Consider the following 21,291-nt stretch of genomic DNA (forward strand, 5'->3'; position numbering starts at 1 on the left):
GTACTTTTAACGCACAGGTGCATTTTTTCTTGTCATTTGGCAAGCAAATCTTCTACTTAATTAAATTTTTGATTCTTAAATCTTATGTTCGAGAAAGGATAGAATGTAGTGGTACTCAGAGAGATAGCGAATAACATCGTAAACTAATCATAAAATAAATCTCGCATTAAATGGTGATAAATATTAGTACTTTTCACAACTCTTACTTACTTCTATCTTTATTTCAACTCTTTCAATCGTCGCTCCGTCGTTAACTAGTAAATGGTTTGGATTCCTGTTAACTAGTTAATGATAGCTCCAGGCGGCATTGTTCAGAAATACTTGTAGAATACTTCAGAAATACTTCTTTAGGGACAATCTGTGCATTCATTTCAAGTTAACCCTTTGCATTCGGTTGGTGCCTCTCACTCACCATTCAATACGGTGCATCATTTTGACGTTTTATTTATTTATTTTTTTAAATTCTGATTTTTTAAAAATACCTGAAAAATGGTAAGAAAATCTAGATCCATTTTTTGATGAAATTCAGCTTAAAACTATAATAAATATTTTTTTTTTCATAACAATAAGCAATTTCTTGTGTTAGTTGAATAATTTTGCATCGAATTTCTTTCCCGAGTGCAAAAGGTAAAATTTAATTTATTATCAAATGTGCAGTTATTTTTACAATGCAATGAAAACATATAACCTTTTGTTTAATTTACGTTCCTGCAATATACTGCAGTAAAAAATAGTTTTTTTCTAAGGTGCAAGAATTTAACCACTAGAGTTTAAAAAATTATTTCCTTATTCCTTTTAAATACATACTTTTTAAATTTTACAAACTTATAAAAATAAAACTGCTAGAAATTTCTTTTTTTTTTCATTATCATAATTGATTAACCCTTCCCGGTATTTCTTTTTTTACTTACTTAAATTTATTTATAAGAGATTTTCTTTTAAGAAAATCAGATGCAATCGGATTGATATAGAAATTATTTTAAGCAACGTCACAAAATAACTTACATTTAAAGTACTATTTTTGTTGAAGAACTTTCTGTACCCCATTCAACTTTGAAAGATTAAATTGCTGTTTTCGTAACGGTATAACTTCAAGAACTCCTATAGAAAGTTTCTCACTTCTTTTGAAAATGACTCAAAGCGATGGAAAGCATCCCAAAACTTTCTTAAGGAAAGTCCATTTAAATGCAACTTAGCACGTTTTGAAAAGAAAAAAAGAAAATAATGCGCGCAACTGCGCTTTTCGATCAATGCGCCTCTTTTCAGAAAAGTTGACCCTTCCCCCATAAAACTTTTACCGAAGTTTCGACCAGGTCCATAAACCTAGCAACTCTGTCATATCTCCGTGCCAATCGAAGTTTCGTTGGCGCCTTTTTTTGGCGACACTGACAAATTCGAAAAACTACACGCTACCTCTGCACGCTAGCGCAAAGCCCCTAACCTAGCATGCACAAAAACGTAACTATACATGAAAATATCGCCAGGGACGAAAACGTTTTTCCCCTAACTTCGTGATTTTCCCGCAAATGCGTGATTGGTATCTGTTCCTCCTGTTGAAAAGTATGAACTGACAATGGATAAGGACATGGGGGAGTCGAGTTGTGGAATGACAAGGGTGAAGCGATTTACAGTTGCTATCCACCCAGAAAGAAGGACGGACAGCGAAGGTAAGTTAGGTAGGCTAGGTTGCGGACTTCGAAATTTTTAGGCCAGATTACAATAAAAGGGCAACTTTTAATCATGACAGCTGTTGCGCATTCGTTGATTGAGTTAACTAAATTAGGAATTAAAAATTCTGAATTAGTAAGTTTGAAATTTTAACTGAAATAATAAGGAAAGATAACGTATGTGATTAATTTTATATAAACACTATGCATCTTTATTCTGTTATTTAATAAAACATCAAAATTATTATTATCATTCCACAGGTTATGAAGATTTAGCGCAACAAAACAGCATTTGCAGAATTTGTGTTTGAAAAAAAAATACCTGAAAGTATTTAGTCACTAATACTAGAATTAAAAGTAGCTAAAACTTTTTGAATTAATATTTCTTGCTTATTTATTTTAGGACTTAAAACATTTCAAATAATTTTGATAAATGAAACGATTTTTCCTACAACCTGCGCTCTTATTTTAGTCATTTATTCATTATTTCCTTTTCTTTGATATTTCTTTTCAAATTCTGTTGTTTATTTCGTAAAATTTATTTTTAAAATGTTTGGTTATTATAGTTGTCATTACAAAATTATATTTGTGACGGTTCAAATTTTGTTGGTATTTCCTTAAAAAGTAGCATGATATTTTAATTGAAAATTTCTTTGTTGATAAAATAATATACTTATAATCATGGAATTTTAATATTGTCAAATAAAAGCGAATTCCTATTTTCCGCTAATTTGGTTTTTCTTTTTGCATTTACAATATCAAAGCACTTTCTCTTAAGATTTGACATGTTTTTGAATTGTACAAACTAATTATAATGAAATTCTATGTGTTTCATTAATATTTCAATTATAAATAAATTAATTTAATCAGTAATAAATTTAATTTAATTAAAAAATTGAGTAAATTGAATTATTATTTGTAAATGTTTGTAATTCAAAATGCTTTAAGATGAAATGTTGAAATTCACTGTCGCAAAATATAGTTAATTTCTTTTTTATATCTACTTAATTTAAACGCAATCACTTCCTCAGAGCTTATATAAGAGAAATAATATAATTTCATAATGAAATTGATTTGAATATTTCTATGATTGCATAATAAAATCTACAGGCTTTTAAATAATTAATGAATTCATATACATCTAAGATTATATTACGATCAGAAAATTAGATCGTAATTAGAATTTTAAATATTATTACGTACGCTTTTAAATATTTTTCTATAACCCATAAACATATTAAAACTTTTTCGCACATTGAGTGGAATTAAAATTATTTGCGTAACATGTATATTATAGGCCTAAAAAATTTAAATAACGTATAATCAGAAGAAAATATATAATCCGAAATATAAGTAAAAGTCAAATTAGATTTGTTAAGAGTCGTACAAATTATTCATTTAACGAAAAATTACTTTACTTACTATTCTGTAAATACAATTGCAAGATTAAAAGTTTTGCATTTTCCAAGTAAAATTATTTTAGATGATTAACCATATTTCGATTATGGAACAATTTTGATTTACTTGTAAATTGTTCTCGATTTTATTCCAAATCGCTAATAAATTATTATGATTTTAGTGTTTCTTTTATAATACATGAACATATGTTATTTCATTGAAGTTCTTTAGAAACGCTTATTTTCTGTTGCTTAACAATTCTTGCCAAGAAATAACAGAATTAAGTATTATATTTTTCTTTTATTAAAGTAGAAAATTTCCAAAATATCAAGTAATGCAAATAAATTAAAAATATTTATTTTTTAATCGCGCAACTTAAATTTATATCGTAGTTAGAAACTTTTATTTCTACTTATAGGTTTTTGAATTTATCTGAAGTATTTTCTTGAAAAGCAATTTCTTAAACTTAATAGAAAGTAAACATTAATTACTCATAACCAGAAGGCATGGGATTTAAGAAAATATTTCTCGCATTATTCAAACAAAACGAAATTTATAATAAATTCTCGATTATCTTCTAATGAAATTTCGCTCCTGATATCGAAATTTATCATTATTTATAGTTAAAATTTATTATTTTTGTTGTTTTAGTTAGAAATTTTATTTTTAATAACTAAATGTCTTTTTAATTTAACATTTTAGAGTTGCACGAATATATAAATGTTCCCCAACTTTAAAATTGAATCTTAACTTGAAATAAATGAGTCAAAAAGTTAAAATATTTCTAAATGAATCTGATTTATTTCTTGAACCAAATCATATATAGATTTAAAGAATTAAATTAATTTTATTTTTACTTGAACCGAAAATAAAATAAAAATTGGATTTCTAAAACTGTATACTAACTTTGTTTGTGGTCTTTGTGCATGCAGAAAAGATCATTTAATTGATAGTCATTAGAAATAAGGCAAAATGCAATTAAGTTCAACTTCCGTGGTTTTCTTTCGTAAAACTTCTGACATTCCTTTGGGAGTAAAACTTCAGACGGTCATTTCTAAACCTCAAAGGAAAAATTTCTTCTTTTTTTGCCATTCGTAAGGGAAACAAGATACTTTCTAGTAAGAAAGGCAATTACTAAGAGAAAGCTTAGTTTAAAAATTTATACTTTTGCGTCCAATTGGGTATATAAAAAGTGTATCTCTCAGTATGATTAATACTATTTGAAATAGGAAAGTTCGCCAAGTGTATGTAGAAAAGAAATTTCTTACTAATGAATGGGGTTAACTATCAGCCTAAATTATCGTCTGTACTCTCCATTATCGAGAATGTATATTGTGCGCCATTAGCTAGTCCGTTGTGTATAAGAAGTGTCAGTCAGTTAAGTCAATAAATTAATCTCTTAAGTAGTGTATAGGATATATAGAGCAACTTAGTATATCTTTGGTATCTTATTTATAATATGTATTAATTACCTATTAAATCTGGGTGTCTAAAACTTAAAGCACACTTTATTTTTAAGAATAGAAGAAGGTAGCTTTTCTAAGTGGCTGCTTTTATGATAATAATTATTAGAATTTTAAACATTATTTAATATTTAATGAAGAAGACAGTGAAATCAAAATATATTAAATGACACCTAATTTTCTTTTCCTACAGGCTGTAGTTTGATTTATTTAAGAGTACTATTTTGAAACAGATCTCATAATTTTGAACCATGTTCGGATGATGTGATGGTATCTCCTTTCCTAACTTCCATGCCACACTAGTAGTAAAATTTTTATCCCTCGATAGTATATTTATCCTGCACCCAAACCCCACCCAATTTGTAACAAAATCTTGTTTTGTACCATCCCGAAGAGGAAACTGTCACCAGGCAATAGGAGTCGAAAAACAGACTATTACATAGGCTGTTTTTCGACATTACTTTCATGCTCACATGATTTGAAAGATATTGTGATAACCTATAATGTTCTGAAGTCATCTGACACAATTTTTGCACCTAGCAGTTAATTCTCAACATGGAAATAAGACAAGATGGTCTTAGTTTTTTGAATATTTTATAACTATCTCGAACTCAAACCTTTGCATCGATTCCTAAAACCTTTGCATCGATTTTTTTGTATGACAAAACTAAGTGTGCGAATATCATATTTTATTTCCCATCAAAGCTGACCGACTTTAATAGAAATCTTTTCAAAATGCCTTTATAAAATCTTAGGATAATTGGTTTTTCAACCCTTTTGAGTACACATTTTTCTTTTTTAGCATTTGGAGCAAAATTTTTTGGACATTTAAAAGCAGTAGATTTCATGCAAAAATTTATTTATTTCATATTATTCATGATATTGTGATAACTTAGAATATTTAGTATTACAAAAAAATTGAGACATAAATTCAAAAAATGCATTGCGTTCTGATACGTCAAATATACCTAAAGGGTTAAACAAGTCCTTGCAATTCCAGAGACATTGTCGATAGTATGTATTAAGCTTTAAACAACAATGTAGTTAAAGACATTCAGAATAATATTTGTTGCAAAAAGGATGACTTTTATTTGAGATAAAATTCGTAATATTTAACGAAATTTATTTGAATCCTGATATCTGATTGATTTCTCATAAGTAAGTGAATTCTTGCTTTACGTATTTTATCTTTTTCCTGATATCTTGTTTTCAGACTAGATCTCACAACACATGATATTGAATTTGCCGATTGTTTTCAAGTTCCTCCAAAGAGGCTGAAAAATTTTATTTCAAAAAAATGACTATACACTACATTTTATCTTATTTACATCGGAAAGTAAATCCTTTTTTAGAACCTTCTTCGAGTTCATTTCTCATTTGATGCAGCTGGAACATTAACCTTACAAACCATCAATTTTATGATATCCAACTAGTAATTCCAAATAGAAATCTAATTAGTAACTATCTAATTAGTAATTATTTTTGTATTCATTACAAAATTCATAGTACTTCATCAGGCAGAATAACAAATGAATTTCAAAAGCACTTTATTATTCTGTTTAAAAATTCAGTTATGAAATACACTGATGGTATAAAAACAAATATAAAAAGCCACACAGCGTCCATAATAATGACGGAGTATCTTACTAAATAGGAGAAAGTCGGAGTTCAAGCTTTTTTTTTTTTTTTTTTCCTACATCTAATATTAATTAGAAACGGGAATGGTGTCAGTGAGGGGAGGGGGCGGTACAGGAACACGTGCCTCTCAGAGATGATTACAGTAGGGGGGGAGGTACAGGGACACGTGCCTCTCAGGTATGATGTCAGTGGGGGGGAGGTACAGGGACACATGCCTCTCAGGGATGATGTGCCCTCTCGTCTTCTGTGCTGAAAATATCCTGTGGAGGAAAGTTGCCCTTTCCTTTTCTTCGAGAAGAAAATGGCAACTTTTCTTTATTTCACCAGAAACATTTGGATTTACTGTGATCACATGAGTAGCTGAGTCCTGAACTCCGTTAAACAGAAATACCCTGCCACCACAAACATCGGCATTTTTGAGAACAGAAAATATCGTTTCTTTTGTTCAATCGCACCGCAGCAGATCACAAAATTGCAAAATTACACACAATATCGCAAGTTTACCGCCATATGCAACGTTAAACACATGCGACCACAGCTTTGATATATTTTTCTAGAGATAATTCCTATATTTTACAGTATTAGGAACAACACTATGATATGGTTTACTGAATCTTCTTTCAAAAGTATAGCTTTTGTTCCTCATACAGCTGAAAGTTATGGTCAAATTTAGGAAATAATTATCAAATACTGTTCTGAATCCGGTATTAATCTTTAAATAATCTTCTGTTGCTCCTAAATGCCATTTTGAGTAAACTTTTATTTGTTTTAAATTCTCGACTGATTTAAGTTAGCACTTCACATAAGCTAATTTTAGCCACTTTTGTTGTCCTTTTTCCTTTCCAAAAATAATATCCAGAAAATTATCAAGAAATGAATGCTTCAAAACATAGTAAAGTTTGTCCCCTGCTTGACGAAGGCTTAGAAAATTTTCCTCCCGGCAACACTAGGATTTCTATTCTTTTTTGGAAATGTTAAAGTTTCTCATAAAGCTAAAAAACATTGTTTGGATAAAGGCTGAGTTCACTTTAGTTATATATATATATAGGGTGTTCATTAATTATTGTCGGGGTTTCCGTACCTCATAACTTTCGAATAAAAAATATTACGCAAAAACTGGTTACATATTCGTAAATTACAACTCAAAGAATTTTATTAATGATATTAAAATGTAAAGCTTGCACAATTTGCACTTTGTAGGCATTCAGTTGAAGGCGGTTATGGAGAACGTTCCATATCGTCGTATGTACTCGGTCTTCCCGCTCCCTTTCGGTGTAGAACGCTACCAGTTTCCTGAAATTGTGTTAACCAGCGTCTGATAGAATTATCCGATCTTTCTTGCACGTGGTCCTGAAGCGACGTTGAGTAGTTATGACTGATTTAGTTTCGAAAAACCACAATACACACATTGCTTTTTCTTGCACGGTCGTCATTTTTATTTATGACGTCATAATTACCCAGACTGCAAATGCGCTAAGATCGCATTGTTTCCACGTAAAATTCTTTGAGTTGAAATTTACGAATACGTAATCGGTTTTTGTGTAATATTTTTTATTTGAAAGTTATGAGGTACGGAAACCCCGACAATAATTAATGAACACCCTATATATATATATATCCATATGGAAACAAATTTAATCTCCTATGCAATTAACTGCACTTAAAAGTGCTGTTCTGCTCGCATTTACTATGTGAATATAATGGTCATATCAATTTGATTTGAACATTATATACTATGTCCAAGCTATGTTTTCATGGTCCACGGCAGCCTACTGGTAGGTTCTGTACCTCGAGGCAGGAGGGTTCCAGATTTGAAACGGATTCCACTAAAGGCACGTCGTATATACGGGCCTGGTGCGCATTAAATCTGAAGTCATAGACCAAACACCTTCCCTTTGATATGATGCGGAAGCTTGGAGAGAGGGAGCCAGCTGAAATACCCTCCTTATCCGACCGGGGTTCAGAATTACAATGTCCATTACAAAATAGTCCTAGTGTTGCTTTCAAATTGAATATTAATTTAATTACCTGATTTCAGAAAAATAAGTTTTGAGATGATTTAAAATTGATTTTGATGTAATACGCTTTATGAAATTAAAACCAATATAATAAATATCAAAATATAGATCTTGTCTAAAATTTAAAAAATGAAGTAAAGCGTTTTTGAAATATTACATCCTTTATATTTTCCGATAGCGCAAAAATTTGTTAATTGAAGATTGTAAATATGTTTTTTACAATTTTTGCACAATATATCACACTTATTGTTTGATCGGCGTAATCTGAAACACGTACATTTCACTCCATTATGAATTAATAGTGGAAATCGATGATGATAAATCTTTCTTTCATACTGTAATCGTTCTATAATATTAGACAATTATTCATTTTTGGGGCGATGCTGTCTTATGCGAGTTTTTTTATTAGTCTTATTCATTTAAATAAAGTCTTCTTTTGGTCCATTTATTTTCTATTCACTTGGTATTTATTGATATCTAGAGAATAAATGTAAGGCAAACAAAATTAACAAAAGAACTATTACAAAATATAATTTTATGCCAATGCTTTGTTTTCCTTTTATAACTGTATTCATTCAAAAGTTCAAGAGTATTCACGGCTCCTTTACTATTGTTGTGATCTAATTATTTCTGAGGGTTGTTGATCTGTTACTAACTCGTGTATCATGATATATTGTTCATAAAAAATTATATTCTTACAGTTTTTAATCTAATTCACAACAGTAGTATCTGTAAAGTAAAAATGTGAGCTATGTATATCTGTTATTAATTTATCATTTGACTAGGAGTTTCGGTTTAGTTTTTCACATCGTGCCAACAATAGTAATATTTTGTTTTTGAAGAAATTGGCCTAGTTTGTAAGAAGGGGACTTTATGTATGTATAATTGCCCTCTCTAAATTTGTTTGTTAGATTACTTACAACTCGCATGCGTGGATTTTTTTACTTGTTTATCCTGAGTTTTTTACCAACATAAATATATATAGAACAAATGAAGTTTTATTATCACGTAAAGATAATATTTGAATTCCATTTATAGACAGTTTATTTGACATAGCCGACGAATAATATATGAAAAGTACTAATTTTTAGTCAATTGTAACATTTTTATGTAGATAAAAAAGCGTTTGCTCTGAATTTCCAGTCATTTTTCCGAAATTTTCCCAAACTGGTAAATGTTTCACTATGTGATTTCTTTGTTGACAAAATAATTCATCCTCAAAGCGAATACTTTCAAGGAAATTTATTCTTTTTAGTTGAATTAGTAACATAGAATTCAAAATCTAAAGTACGGTTAAGAAAAAATAGCATGGAGTTATTGACCCGAACAAGACATTCATACAATTTGAAAAAAAAATGTAGAAAATGCATAAAGAAAATCCTTTTCAAAGAAATAGCAGTGCCTTTTCCAACAAAGTCACAAAATGCCCTTAAAATAACTTTATACCGTCGTTTTTCAAAAGTACTTAAAAAACGTTCCAGGTAATATAGACCCGAAGAGAACAACAAGCTTAAACTTGAAATCTGCGAGAAGTAACTATACACATCTGAATTTTTATTAATAACAGTATAGAAGTGCTATTTTCGAAAAAATGAATAAAATTGCTCCGATTGTTGTGTTTGAAATATAGGGTGGCCACTAAAATTCTGAGTAGCCGCCTCTCAATTTTAGTTTGACGACAACTATAGTCATAAAAGTGGTGTCTAATCTTAGAAATGCGACTATACACTATGCCATGAGACAGTCATAGCCTTATCTAGTCGTAAAATTTTGCGTTAATGGTCTTATATTGTAGGGAAAACGGGAATAAATTTATGGAGCATCAATGAATTAGAATGAAAAGTTAAAGGAAAGGGGAACTTTGTATAAAATGATATAAAATCTATAAAAAGATTATTCAATGCATTACTATAAATCAGAAAATAAACACTCCACTTCGATATTTAATTTTCTTGAAAGAAATTTAAATCGATAAGGATTGCTACCAATCCTTGCAATTATCAATTGACCTCTGACACTTTCTATGCTTTCACTCTCAACTCTCTTTCTCTGGATCCAGTTAAATATTTAACCTCATGAATGCTGCAATGGATATTTCCTATTTATTACATCACCGAATCCTCAAACACAAACCATAGCCATACCAAATAAACATGTGCTTCCGATTCAACCCCGACCTTTCTTTAATCCTTTTCATGCTTCAGCACACAGCGGGAGAGATTTATCGTCTTCTCTACCGATACCTTTTTTCGTGGATGGTTGGGTTGAAGATCTCAGCCTCGCTTCACCCGAGGCTGCAAAGGGTATTTAAAAGGACTTATTTGCAGTTAGGGTTTGGGTATTTCAGCGGCTCCTCAAAAGAGGTTCCCCAACTTCAAATATTTATAAATCTATTTCCATTTCCGATATTGATTCATATCTGCTGTCGGCCCAAAGTAAAGTGGAAGAAAATGAAAATCGATAAAATCCATCTCTTAAATCATATTTGTACTTTTAGAATCGAAGAAATGTATTTGGAGTTAATCTGGCTCCTAATCTCGAAGTGATGAGATAATTTGAATTTAAGGTAAATGTGTGCTGAAATAATCAGTAAATTCTATGAAACTAAGATATTCATAATAATTGCTCTTTATATTGATTGATTGGTTGATTGTAAAATTCATCACTGGTGCTCATGGTAAGCAGATTTTCTCCTATATTTAGTTTAGTTTCATGGATGACCAATTTTGAATCAGATGACGAAAACCAAATATGAGTTGGCTTTTTTCCACACATTTTCACACTAAACCAGCGGCAATTTGCAATTGGGAAGCTATTTAGTTAGCTTATAGAAAAGGGATGAATCTCTATAGATTTTATAGATAATTATAAAATTGTGGTTGCAGTAATGCAGAAAATTTTTAGATTATATCCAGTTTAATAGAAATATAAAGAAAAACCTTCAATTTATTAATTTTAGTCTAATATTTCACTTTAGCTTTTTGTGATAGAAAAAGTAAGCCTAAACAATCCTTACTTATACAATATGCACCTAAAATATTCAATTAGATCAGAAGACACCTTAAAAAAATTGAAATATAAAAAATCTTTTAGTCTATAACAACTGAAATAGCTTTCAAAGACCATAGTTAGAAGAATATAAGTATACCATATTACCATCAGGTTTTGGAAGAAACTGCTTTCTTAATAAAATTTTATCAAATATTTGAACATTAAGAAAATATCCTAATTGCAAAAACAAAGGACGTATTTAATTTTCGTTTTATATATATACTTCTCAAACTATCTAGAACGTTATCTGGCCACAAAATAAAATTATCATTATAAATAAATAGTTTATAAATACATAATATTAAAATTGAATTTTATTTTGCGAAATTGATTGTAAAACATAACTAAATGAATCTAAAAAAAACCTGAGATCGATTACATCCTCAAAATTTTGTGACACATGTATAGCAAATTTCATTAAATTTAATTTTATTGATTTCTAGTAATCACGTTTCTCTTAGACTAATCATGGTGAAATATTCATTCCTGAAGAAAAAAACGCATTTAAAAATATACTTGTACATTGCTTCATATAAATACATTCAAAGCAACTTGAAATTTTCCGATGCTATATGTTGATCTTTCATCCACCTCTATTTCAATGCTTCTCTTTTTTCTGATCTTTCTTCTGCTATTTTTCCATTTTGCTGTTGAGAGTTTGTAGTATTTCGATTTTGCAATATATTCGTTGTCACATAATGCCTATTCTTATACAACATCATTTCCATAATCAATATTATTTCATTTAATATTGATAATAATTCATTAAAACTATTATTAAACTTCATATCAGTAATACAGGCACATGAGCAATGAGTTTGGTACTTAACACGTGTCTCTTTAGGTAGAAGTTGTCGAAGAAATTCATTGAAACATTCGAAATGTTTTGCCATGCATGTATTATCTTGATCCCTGTATGTATTATTTTCATCGCATGAAATAACATAACATGGCTTTGTAATATTTGTTACCTGGCATTGCAGAAGAATTTTCAAATTAAATGTTTCTTAAAGCGAATGAAACACTATGTTCTAAATAGTAACAGTGAAAAAAAGGCAACTATTAAAGCAGACTGTATTTTACGCAAATAACCTATTTTGCTATTAATAGTGATTCCACAGTAATTCTGAGGGCAATTAATCAAATTACCAGTCAATATGCCTTTGCCACCAAGCTCGTTTTGCTTTGAGGATTTCTCAACTGCGAAAATTTGCCTTAATTCTTTTCTGAACATGTTCTGAGCACTCGTCTTTAGATATAGAATTCCATAAATGCCTTCCACAGAACATAAATCTATCAAACTCTATCACCATTAAATTATGTGGCTCCAAATGTGTATATGTTTTTTGGACATGTTCAAAGTACTCATATTTGGATGTAAAATTCCATAAATGCGTTTCGTAGAACAGAAAGCTATCTGTCTCTATCTTCATTAAAGTCTGTGAATCGTAACATTTCGGTTTCTTTTCATCAAAAAGGCGATGTGCTACATTCTGGTGAATGAATTTTTATGGGGATTTCTGAGAAATTTCTCATTTAGCAATGTAGATTTAGATTCTGACAGAGATCATAATTTTTCCAGTTTCAACAATAATTACATTTAACGAAGAAAATCCATGACGCTGCCTGATATCCACAGAAACTCTACAGTTTGATTCATTTTCAGAACTGATTAACTCTCTTATTTCTCTTGCAGCAGACTTTATTTACTTTTTTTCAAGAGAAGCAGCAGAGCTCAGAAGCTTCATTCTTGCAATCAGAATGCGAGTTTAAAAGCGAGAGAGTTAGTCTCGGCAGAGCACAAAGCTTGGAAACCTTTCCCAATCTATCTCAAATTCTAAACAAGACCGAATGTTTGTTTCATTCAACTTATTAATTCTCTGGAGGAACAAAATGTTATCACAAAAATAAAATAACTACAGTGAAGAGAAAAAAAGTTAAAACAAATCCAAAATTCGAATCTCCCAGAAGAAAGAAATCTCTTTCTTTACACTGTGGGTAAGAAAAAAGGAAAAACGAACCTACTAAAACGCGAAAATCAGTTAGTCTGCTTCCAAATAAAATGTATGATTGATTGTTTTGTTCGTATGTAAATTTGATACATTGTTACAACTTTATAGAACTTGGAATCGTTGTTCACAGGTCAAAGTGACTAAAAAGGAAGTATTTTGATTCACATAAAATTCCCTTTTATGAGAGCGAAATGTGACTGGCTTTTTTTTTAAAGCAAATTCAGACTTATGTTAAAACATTAAAAGAAATGAAAACAGAATAATAAGTAGTAAGAAACCTAAAAAAATGATCAAATGGTAAATAAGGAGCACAAAATTTTGGTTGAGATTGCTATTTTCAATCGTTTTTAACAGAAATGCTGAAAATAATTATAAGAAAATAGTAGCTGGAAGGACAAAGTTAAATATAACAATTTTAAGAATGATTTAGGGTGAATTTGATAAAAAAATGGGATATTTTTTTCATATCTGGTTTAATTTAGGTTACTTCCTACATTATATGTTGCTATATGCCTTTATATGTTGAATATTATTAAAAGTGCTGTATCTGTAATTCTATTTTAGGTAGAATAAAAACTTCTAAGATATTCTAAGATATTAAAAGTTAGGGCTATTTTTGTATTATATTTGTATTATTTTTGTATTTTGTATTATTTTTGTATTATAAAAAACCGAAATTTGTTATTGAGGAGTACCTTTTCAACCTAGTCAAATACTTTTGTATAGAACATTTTTTTTTACCATAAACTTCTTTAAAAAATATTTCAGGAATAATTGTTTTATGCTTATAACAAAACAAGAATTCGAAGATATACGTTCACATTTTACTTAATTTATTAAAAATTACTTTTGAAAACTTTTATTAATGTACTGAAAAGTAGATTTTTTTATGTTAATTATTTTCTAATTTTAAGTTTAGCATTTATAATTCATTACTACAAATATTATGGTATCTAGAAATCCCTTTTATTCTCAGATGGCATTAGATGAATAAAATAAAAATTAAATTAGTTAATTGATTGAATAATAGTTTAACACTGAAAATATTAAAATAATGAATTGTCATTGAGAAGACACAAGTATAAATTTTTTTTAAAAAAATTAATAATATCTGAAGTGAATAAAAAGTCATTTGCAAAATTCACCTTTCATAAACATACATGTTAAATAAAAGTGAATAAAAACGACACTTCTAAGCTCTCAGTGTGAATTTATTAATATGAGTGCGTATAATGAGTTAATAAAATAAGATGGATTTTGGTGATCTATATTATTTGATAGCTTTAATCCTTTAACGATCAATTAATCATTTCATTTCAGGCAGTTTAACTTTTCAGATACTATTTTAAGTAAATCCAAATAGCATTGTTGTATACGTCAATTTGTGTACTTAGTATTTATTTTCATCATCGGAACAAATTTGCTAAAAAAAAAAATCGCATGGGAAAAAGTGAGGAAAATGCGATGAAAAAAGTTGATTCAGCTATTTGGTTATTTTAAAAAATTAGGTGGTCCATTGAGTTTTGATTTCTGATTCGAAATAATGTTCAGAACTGGACCAATAAGAATTTTTTTAATATAATTTCCAGGGTTTTTTTTTAAATTTCTCATAGATTCTCTTTTAATTTTATGTTTCATTAACTCGCAACGTCATTTTTAGCATTCGAATTCAAATAAATGGTTTAATATATGAAATAAAATCTTATAATTCTTTATTTTTCCTTAGAAATCGATTATATAACTTTCTTTTTACTCACAACTCTAACAACAAATGGGAGTAAAATACAATATTCCTACACTTGCTAGCGATTACCTTCATTTTCCTTACAAAGCCATGTAAGCCCAAAGATTATACACAATGAGGTAATCGCAAAAGTAGAATGTTATTAAATCCAAGGAAGCCATATTTGGACAATGGGATGCTAAGCTTTTAATGCAATTATCTTGATTAAATCAGATCGATTTTACTGTAATAAAAAAATGTTGAAGTTATATTATGCTGCGACAAAAATGATGTGATCTTTTTGTGCTGGAGATTTCAGTGCAAGTTTCATTGTGTGTTACAACTAAGTTATTTTATCAAGAAAGATATTTTTCTATCTTTCAATCGTAAATATGAAATCTTTTATAACATCAGACCGTATTGAGAAAATAAAGAAATTATGTAAACAGGCAATCAAAATACGTCTAATTTGATTTTGATTTTTCTTAATTTTTTTTCCATTTGGGTCAATTTTTAAAATAACAAAATTTTCGAATAATGAATAAAATTTCTTCAAGATCCTTTGCAACTTCATCTTTTTTTTTTTTTTATCACAGATCACTCCAAGTATAATAATAAAGAGAAAAGGTCATAGTGTTACAGAGAAAATTCTTTTCAAACGCTCTTATTAAACTTAATAGAAGCTTATTAAATGCGCTGTGGACTAGAACCTTAACTTAGTAGTGAAGAAGATTCAAAAAATGCTTCAAAATTATTGCATTTAAATATAAATATTGATTCTGTTCAGTCTCTTCACTTAACCTCCTAATTAGATGACATCCTATTTCGGACATTTATTATTATCCCAATCCCTATTGTAACATAAAGGATGCTTGAGATATTGAGGTTTTACAAGTGATTTTTGTGTTTTAAATGCAGTAATATAATACTTTTACTTAATTTAGAGTCAAATACAAAAAAATTCAATAACTCGAAGCACGTGTCAGATACGTAGCGTAAGAGTTAAAATTCAAAATTATTTTATGGAAATAGTTTTGAAATTATTTCCATTTTACTTTTTTATTACTTTTTTTTAACGAAATAAACGTTTCCTGGAGCATGCGCAAAAGCACGGAGGTAGTTCCGAATCCGGTAATGAACAGTGCATCAACTGATAGTATCTGAACAATAATGTGTTTAAATCTATAAAAATGACGGACTTATAATCGATAATGGGAAAAATAAACTATAGAACGCAAAAGTTTTGGGGCTTTAATGGATCTTACTCATAATTTGGATTCGATAGTTTTTTTAAAAAAACTGTTGGTTGCAAAATGGCAAAAGACTAAAGGATAGAATTATTAGAAGACCAGAACTGAAATAAAGAAGGAAAACAAGTAATTGTATGAGATCTCACTTCAACAGGCATCTATTATTTATACAACAGTACGGTCAAGTTCCATTGAAAGATAATAACTGTCTTTAGCCTTGTTTATTATCTATTTTTTTTTGGCAAACACGCTATCCACCGCAGCAACCATGTCGCAAGAAAGACATTTCATAATTTTCCTCCTTTCTACATCCATTTACCTGAGTGAATGTCCTGTCATTATCCGGCTATTATCCGCCGATATAATTCGAGTCGGTTGTTTCAGGTTGTTTGCCAATACTTCAATCTAAAGGTATAGTTTTCATAAAACTCCATTTGAAATTCTTCCACCAGGACAAAAGAGCTACTGTAAGCTATAAATTTTTAAATCGAAATCTATATTTCTAAAAATGAACTCCACATTTCGAATCCGTTCAAATATCGGATGGTCAATATCCTTATTACCCCCTGACCATTTCTCTTGCCCTCTTCCCTGTTCAATTCCTTGGAAATGACTAGTAGGGTCGGAGAAGTAGATTATCGTCTAGTACATTCGATTCCAATCCATAAGTTCTTTTGCTGATTGTGCGAAATGCCACTTCTGCCAAAGCACCTCCTTAAGCGAACTTAATATAAGAGGTGATTTTCACTCTCGCTTAGCACCTGTATTCTTTCTTTTTTCTCAATATATATTATATACTATATTATAGTAGTATATTTCTAGGCCCTCTTTTCTCTTGCCCTCTTCCCTATTCAATTCCTTGGAAATGACTAGTAGGGTCGGAGAAGTAGATTATCGTCTAGTAGATTCGATTCCAATCCATAAGTTCCATAAGTTCTTTTGCTGATTGTGCGAAATGCCACTGCTACCAAAGCACCTCCTTAAGCGAACTTAATATAAGAGGTGATTTTCACTCTCGCTTAGCACCTGTATTCTTTCTTTTTTCTCAATATATATTATATACTATATTATAGTAGTATATTTCTAGGCCCTCTTTTCTCTTGCCCTCTTCCCTATTCAATTCCTTGGAAATGACTAGTAGGGTCGGAGAAGTAGATTATCGTCTAGTACATTCGATTCCAATCCATAAGTTCCATAAGTTCTTTTGCTGATTGTGCGAAATGCCACTGCTACCAAAGCACCTCCTTAAGCGAACTTAATATAAGAGGTGATTTTCACTCTCGCTTAGCACCTGTATTCTTTCTTTTTTCTCAATATATATTATATACTATATTATAGTAGTATATTTCTAGGCCCTCTTTTCTCTTGCCCTCTTCCCTATTCAATTCCTTGGAAATGACTAGTAGGGTCGGAGAAGTAGATTATCGTCTAGTAGATTCGATTCCAATCCATAAGTGCCATAAGTTCTTTTGCTGATTGTGCGAAATGCCACTGCTACCAAAGCACCTCCTTAAGCGAACTTAATATAAGAGGTGATTTTCACTCTCGCTTAGCACCTGTATTCTTTCTTTTTTCTCAATATATATTATATACTATATTATAGTAGTATATTTCTAGGCCCTCTTTTCTCTTGCCCTCTTCCCTATTCAATTCCTTGGAAATGACTAGTAGGGTCGGAGAAGTAGATTATCGTCTAGTACATTCGATTCCAATCCATAAGTTCCATAAGTTCTTTTGCTGATGTGTGCGAAATGCCACTGCTGCCAAAGCACCTCCTTAAGCGAACTTAATATAAGAGGTGATTTTCACTCTCGCTTAGCACTTGTATTCTTTCTTTTTTCTCAATATATATTATATACTATATTATAGTAGTATATTTCTAGGCCCTCTTTTCTCTTGCCCTCTTCCCTATTCAATTCCTTGGAAATGACTAGTAGGGTCGGAGAAGTAGATTATCGTCTTGTACATTCGATTCCAATCCATAAGTTCCATAAGTTCTTTTGCTGATTGTGCGAAATGCCACTGCTACCAAAGCACCTCCTTAAGCGAACTTAATATAAGAGGTGATTTTCACTCTCGCTTAGCACCTGTATTCTTTCTTTTTTCTCAATATATATTATATACTATATTATAGTAGTATATTTCTAGGTTTTGTGTGTATATATCTGTGTAATATGCGACTGTAATTAGTTTTCTATAAATAATTTCCTATATTTTTAAGTATTTTGAATTATCTACATATTAAACTAGAATCAGGTAGATATTACAATTATAAAAAGGAGCTTCCAAACAACACTTTTCTTCTGAAATAAAATAACAATTACATTACGAAATTCATTATTATGTCTGAATCATAAACACTTTTGAGAATAATTTAATATTCTCCTGTAGCTTTTGAGAAAATGAATATTCTCAAATCAAACAAAAACTCAATAAGAATTTTTGTCTTTCGTCATCAGTGAAAAATCAAGATCAAACATTTTGCAACTGATATTAGTGTTACGGATTATTTGAAAGCTGAATTCTCAGTTATCTGATATATTTGTTGTTACATATTGCATTTCAAGAACAGAAAAAAACAAATAACTTCGTTTCCTAGGAGGCTTTTTTAACTTTTAAAACTGATATTTAAATGAATGATCTTTGACATGAAAATAAGATTTCAATAGCAAAACCTTTGAATAGAAATAGGATTTTTGGTTTAATATTAATAAATGAGATGAGTGTTGCATTTATTTATTTTTTATTAGAAGTGATAATTGAATTAAATAGCCCAACTGTATTAATTTCAAACCTATTCTCAGATATAAAATTATGTATATTAGTATAGGGCGATAGGTAAAATCCTTTTAAGCTCTTTAAATTCAAAATTACCTTTCGTATAGCCTGACAAATAACTTGTACCTTTAATAACATGACTATGCTGAATTTATTGAAGCAAGTTGCAGCGCCCCTAGCAGCAAAATAAGGAAATTACAAAAATAACTAAAAAAATAAAGGATATCAACCAAAAATTCCAGTTAAAGAATGTGCCCTATACCTTAATAAAAACACAGGAAAATATCCCAGGGTGTTATTTGTAAAATTGGTAGAGATATTCGCGATTAAAATTATAAACTTTCCGTGACTCGAAAAAGGGTTCAAGTCACAAGTTAAAAATGTATTCTCCGATTTCTCCCCTCTCCCCAAGTGCGCTTTTCAGATTTTATTATTATTGCTTGCTTTCTTCTTTGCTTAAATTTCACTTCGCTGTTGCTTAGCACAGAAAAACTGTGTGATAATACCGGAGCATGCATCCCCTGTGTGTGTGTGTGTGTGTGTGTGTGTGTGTGTGTGTGTGTGTGTGTGTGTGTGTGTGTGTGTGTGTGTGTGTGTGTGTGTGCGCGCTCTCTCTCTTTTCAGTTACATCATGTTGACGAATCTTGCATTCCATCTGGTATCATAAATTTTCAATAGGGTTTAAGTCTGGTGATTGTGGAGGAGAACGTAGATGATTTTTGATATTGTATAGCAGCTAGAGCTTCACATTTTAAGGAGTGCGTTTAGGATTACTGTCCTGTATAAGCCAAAAATCAACTCCTAAGTTAAAATATTGTGGACTCTTCAAATTTTCTTTTTAAATGTTTATACAACCCATTTTATTTAACGTTGAATACACAAAGGTTAAACGACTAACGCCACTAGCTGATAAACACTCCCAAACTATTATTCCTCCTTAACTGTAGGCACAAGATTCTGCTCCTCAAACGCCGTGCTTTGTTTTCTTCATTCCAACTTGCGCCCTTTAATGCCTAAGGCACAGAAGTTTCGTCAGGGAAAAAAGCTTTTTCCCAGATTGTGAAGGTTTAACAATATATTCATTTTCAAAATCTAAACGCTTTTGCTTATTGACAAGGGATATTGTAAATTTCTACTAATTTTCTACTAAATCAAACTTTTTTCAAAATTTTCCGTAGGTTGTCTTTCTGAAGAATTTTGTCAAACTTCGCCCTAATCCCATTTACAATTTAAAATGTAGCAAACTTAGGACTTAAACGCACGGACTTAAAGATATATTTCGTTTCAAAGGCAGTCCGCTTAGATGGATATGTGTGTTTCGTGGATTTGAGGTAACAGGAATCGATGAATTGCACTTATTAATAAACTGAACAGAGAAATGGGTTCTTCCAACATTGTTGCTAATTTCTCGAAAAGTTTTACCTTCGTTCCTTAGTTTAAAAATAATTTTCCTTTTCTCAGGAGTAATATCTTTACTTTTCAAACCTATTCCGACTCAATTTGTCTTCCAAAATCCCCGAAAACGCGTTATTTTAAGTTTATTTACTTGCACTAGGTGTTTGCACGAATACGGATGTTTAACTTGCGATTGTCCTTTAATCAACTTGTTGGTAAACTTTGTCGTAATTATTAAGTTTAATAATTCTTGCCATTTTTAAGTTTAATTAATTTAAAAATAATGAGTGTTATTTTCTGGAATTGTCATTAAATCATAATGAACTGTATAAGAAATAAAATAAATGAAGAAGAAATTAATAACTTATGTTGTTGTGTTTTTTTTTTTTCATTATGGAATATTTGGTATGTTCCTGTGAGGAGCCTTTTTCTGGCAATTGTAAATTTCAAACTCATTGAGATTACCAGCAGAGGTTGTCTACTAAAACCTTTCTCGCATACTCTCTAATGAAAAATTTCATGTCGGTGAAAGCCTTGAATAACATTGGCGCACAATAGTTACAAAATGTTAACTTTTGGCTTGAATTTAGAATTTTTACTGAATCTATAGTGTCATCCTTAGCGAGTTATTAGACGATTAATCCCTGCCATGCGTTAATAGTATCCTAAAATTTAATTTGGGCTTTAGACACGTTTTTCTCAACAGACTTTTTTCACAAAACTGCACTAATCACAAAATCTCATACCAAATTTGATATTTTTAGGCCACTGCGTTTTTGAGTTACCGCGTTTACATGTTTCTGAAAGTACCGACCGATAGACAGTCAACCCGATAGACAGATAGACAGTTGGCTCAAAATTTGACAAATATCTTCACTATAGATGTTAAATCTGTGTA

General features: G+C 30.2%; 1 protein-coding gene across 3 annotated transcripts in view; it reads left to right on the forward strand.

Moving 5' to 3' along the window:
• Positions 1–1,484: 1,484 nt before the first annotated feature.
• LOC129960246 (Kv channel-interacting protein 1-like) overlaps positions 1,485–21,291 on the forward strand; it is a 294,480-nt gene continuing 274,673 nt past the window's right edge. The window contains exon 1 of one of the 3 annotated variants that reach the window (XM_056073513.1): positions 1,485–1,667. In XM_056073513.1, the coding sequence (XP_055929488.1) occupies positions 1,574–1,667 (94 nt within the window). In that variant the 5' untranslated portion in view covers positions 1,485–1,573. The remainder of the gene's footprint in view (positions 1,668–21,291) is intronic. The other 2 variants (XM_056073514.1, XM_056073515.1) reach the window with 2 other exon arrangements.

The sequence above is a fragment of the Argiope bruennichi genome, chromosome X2 (genome assembly GCF_947563725.1).
Source record: "Argiope bruennichi chromosome X2, qqArgBrue1.1, whole genome shotgun sequence".
Lineage (NCBI taxonomy): Eukaryota > Metazoa > Arthropoda > Arachnida > Araneae > Araneidae > Argiope > Argiope bruennichi.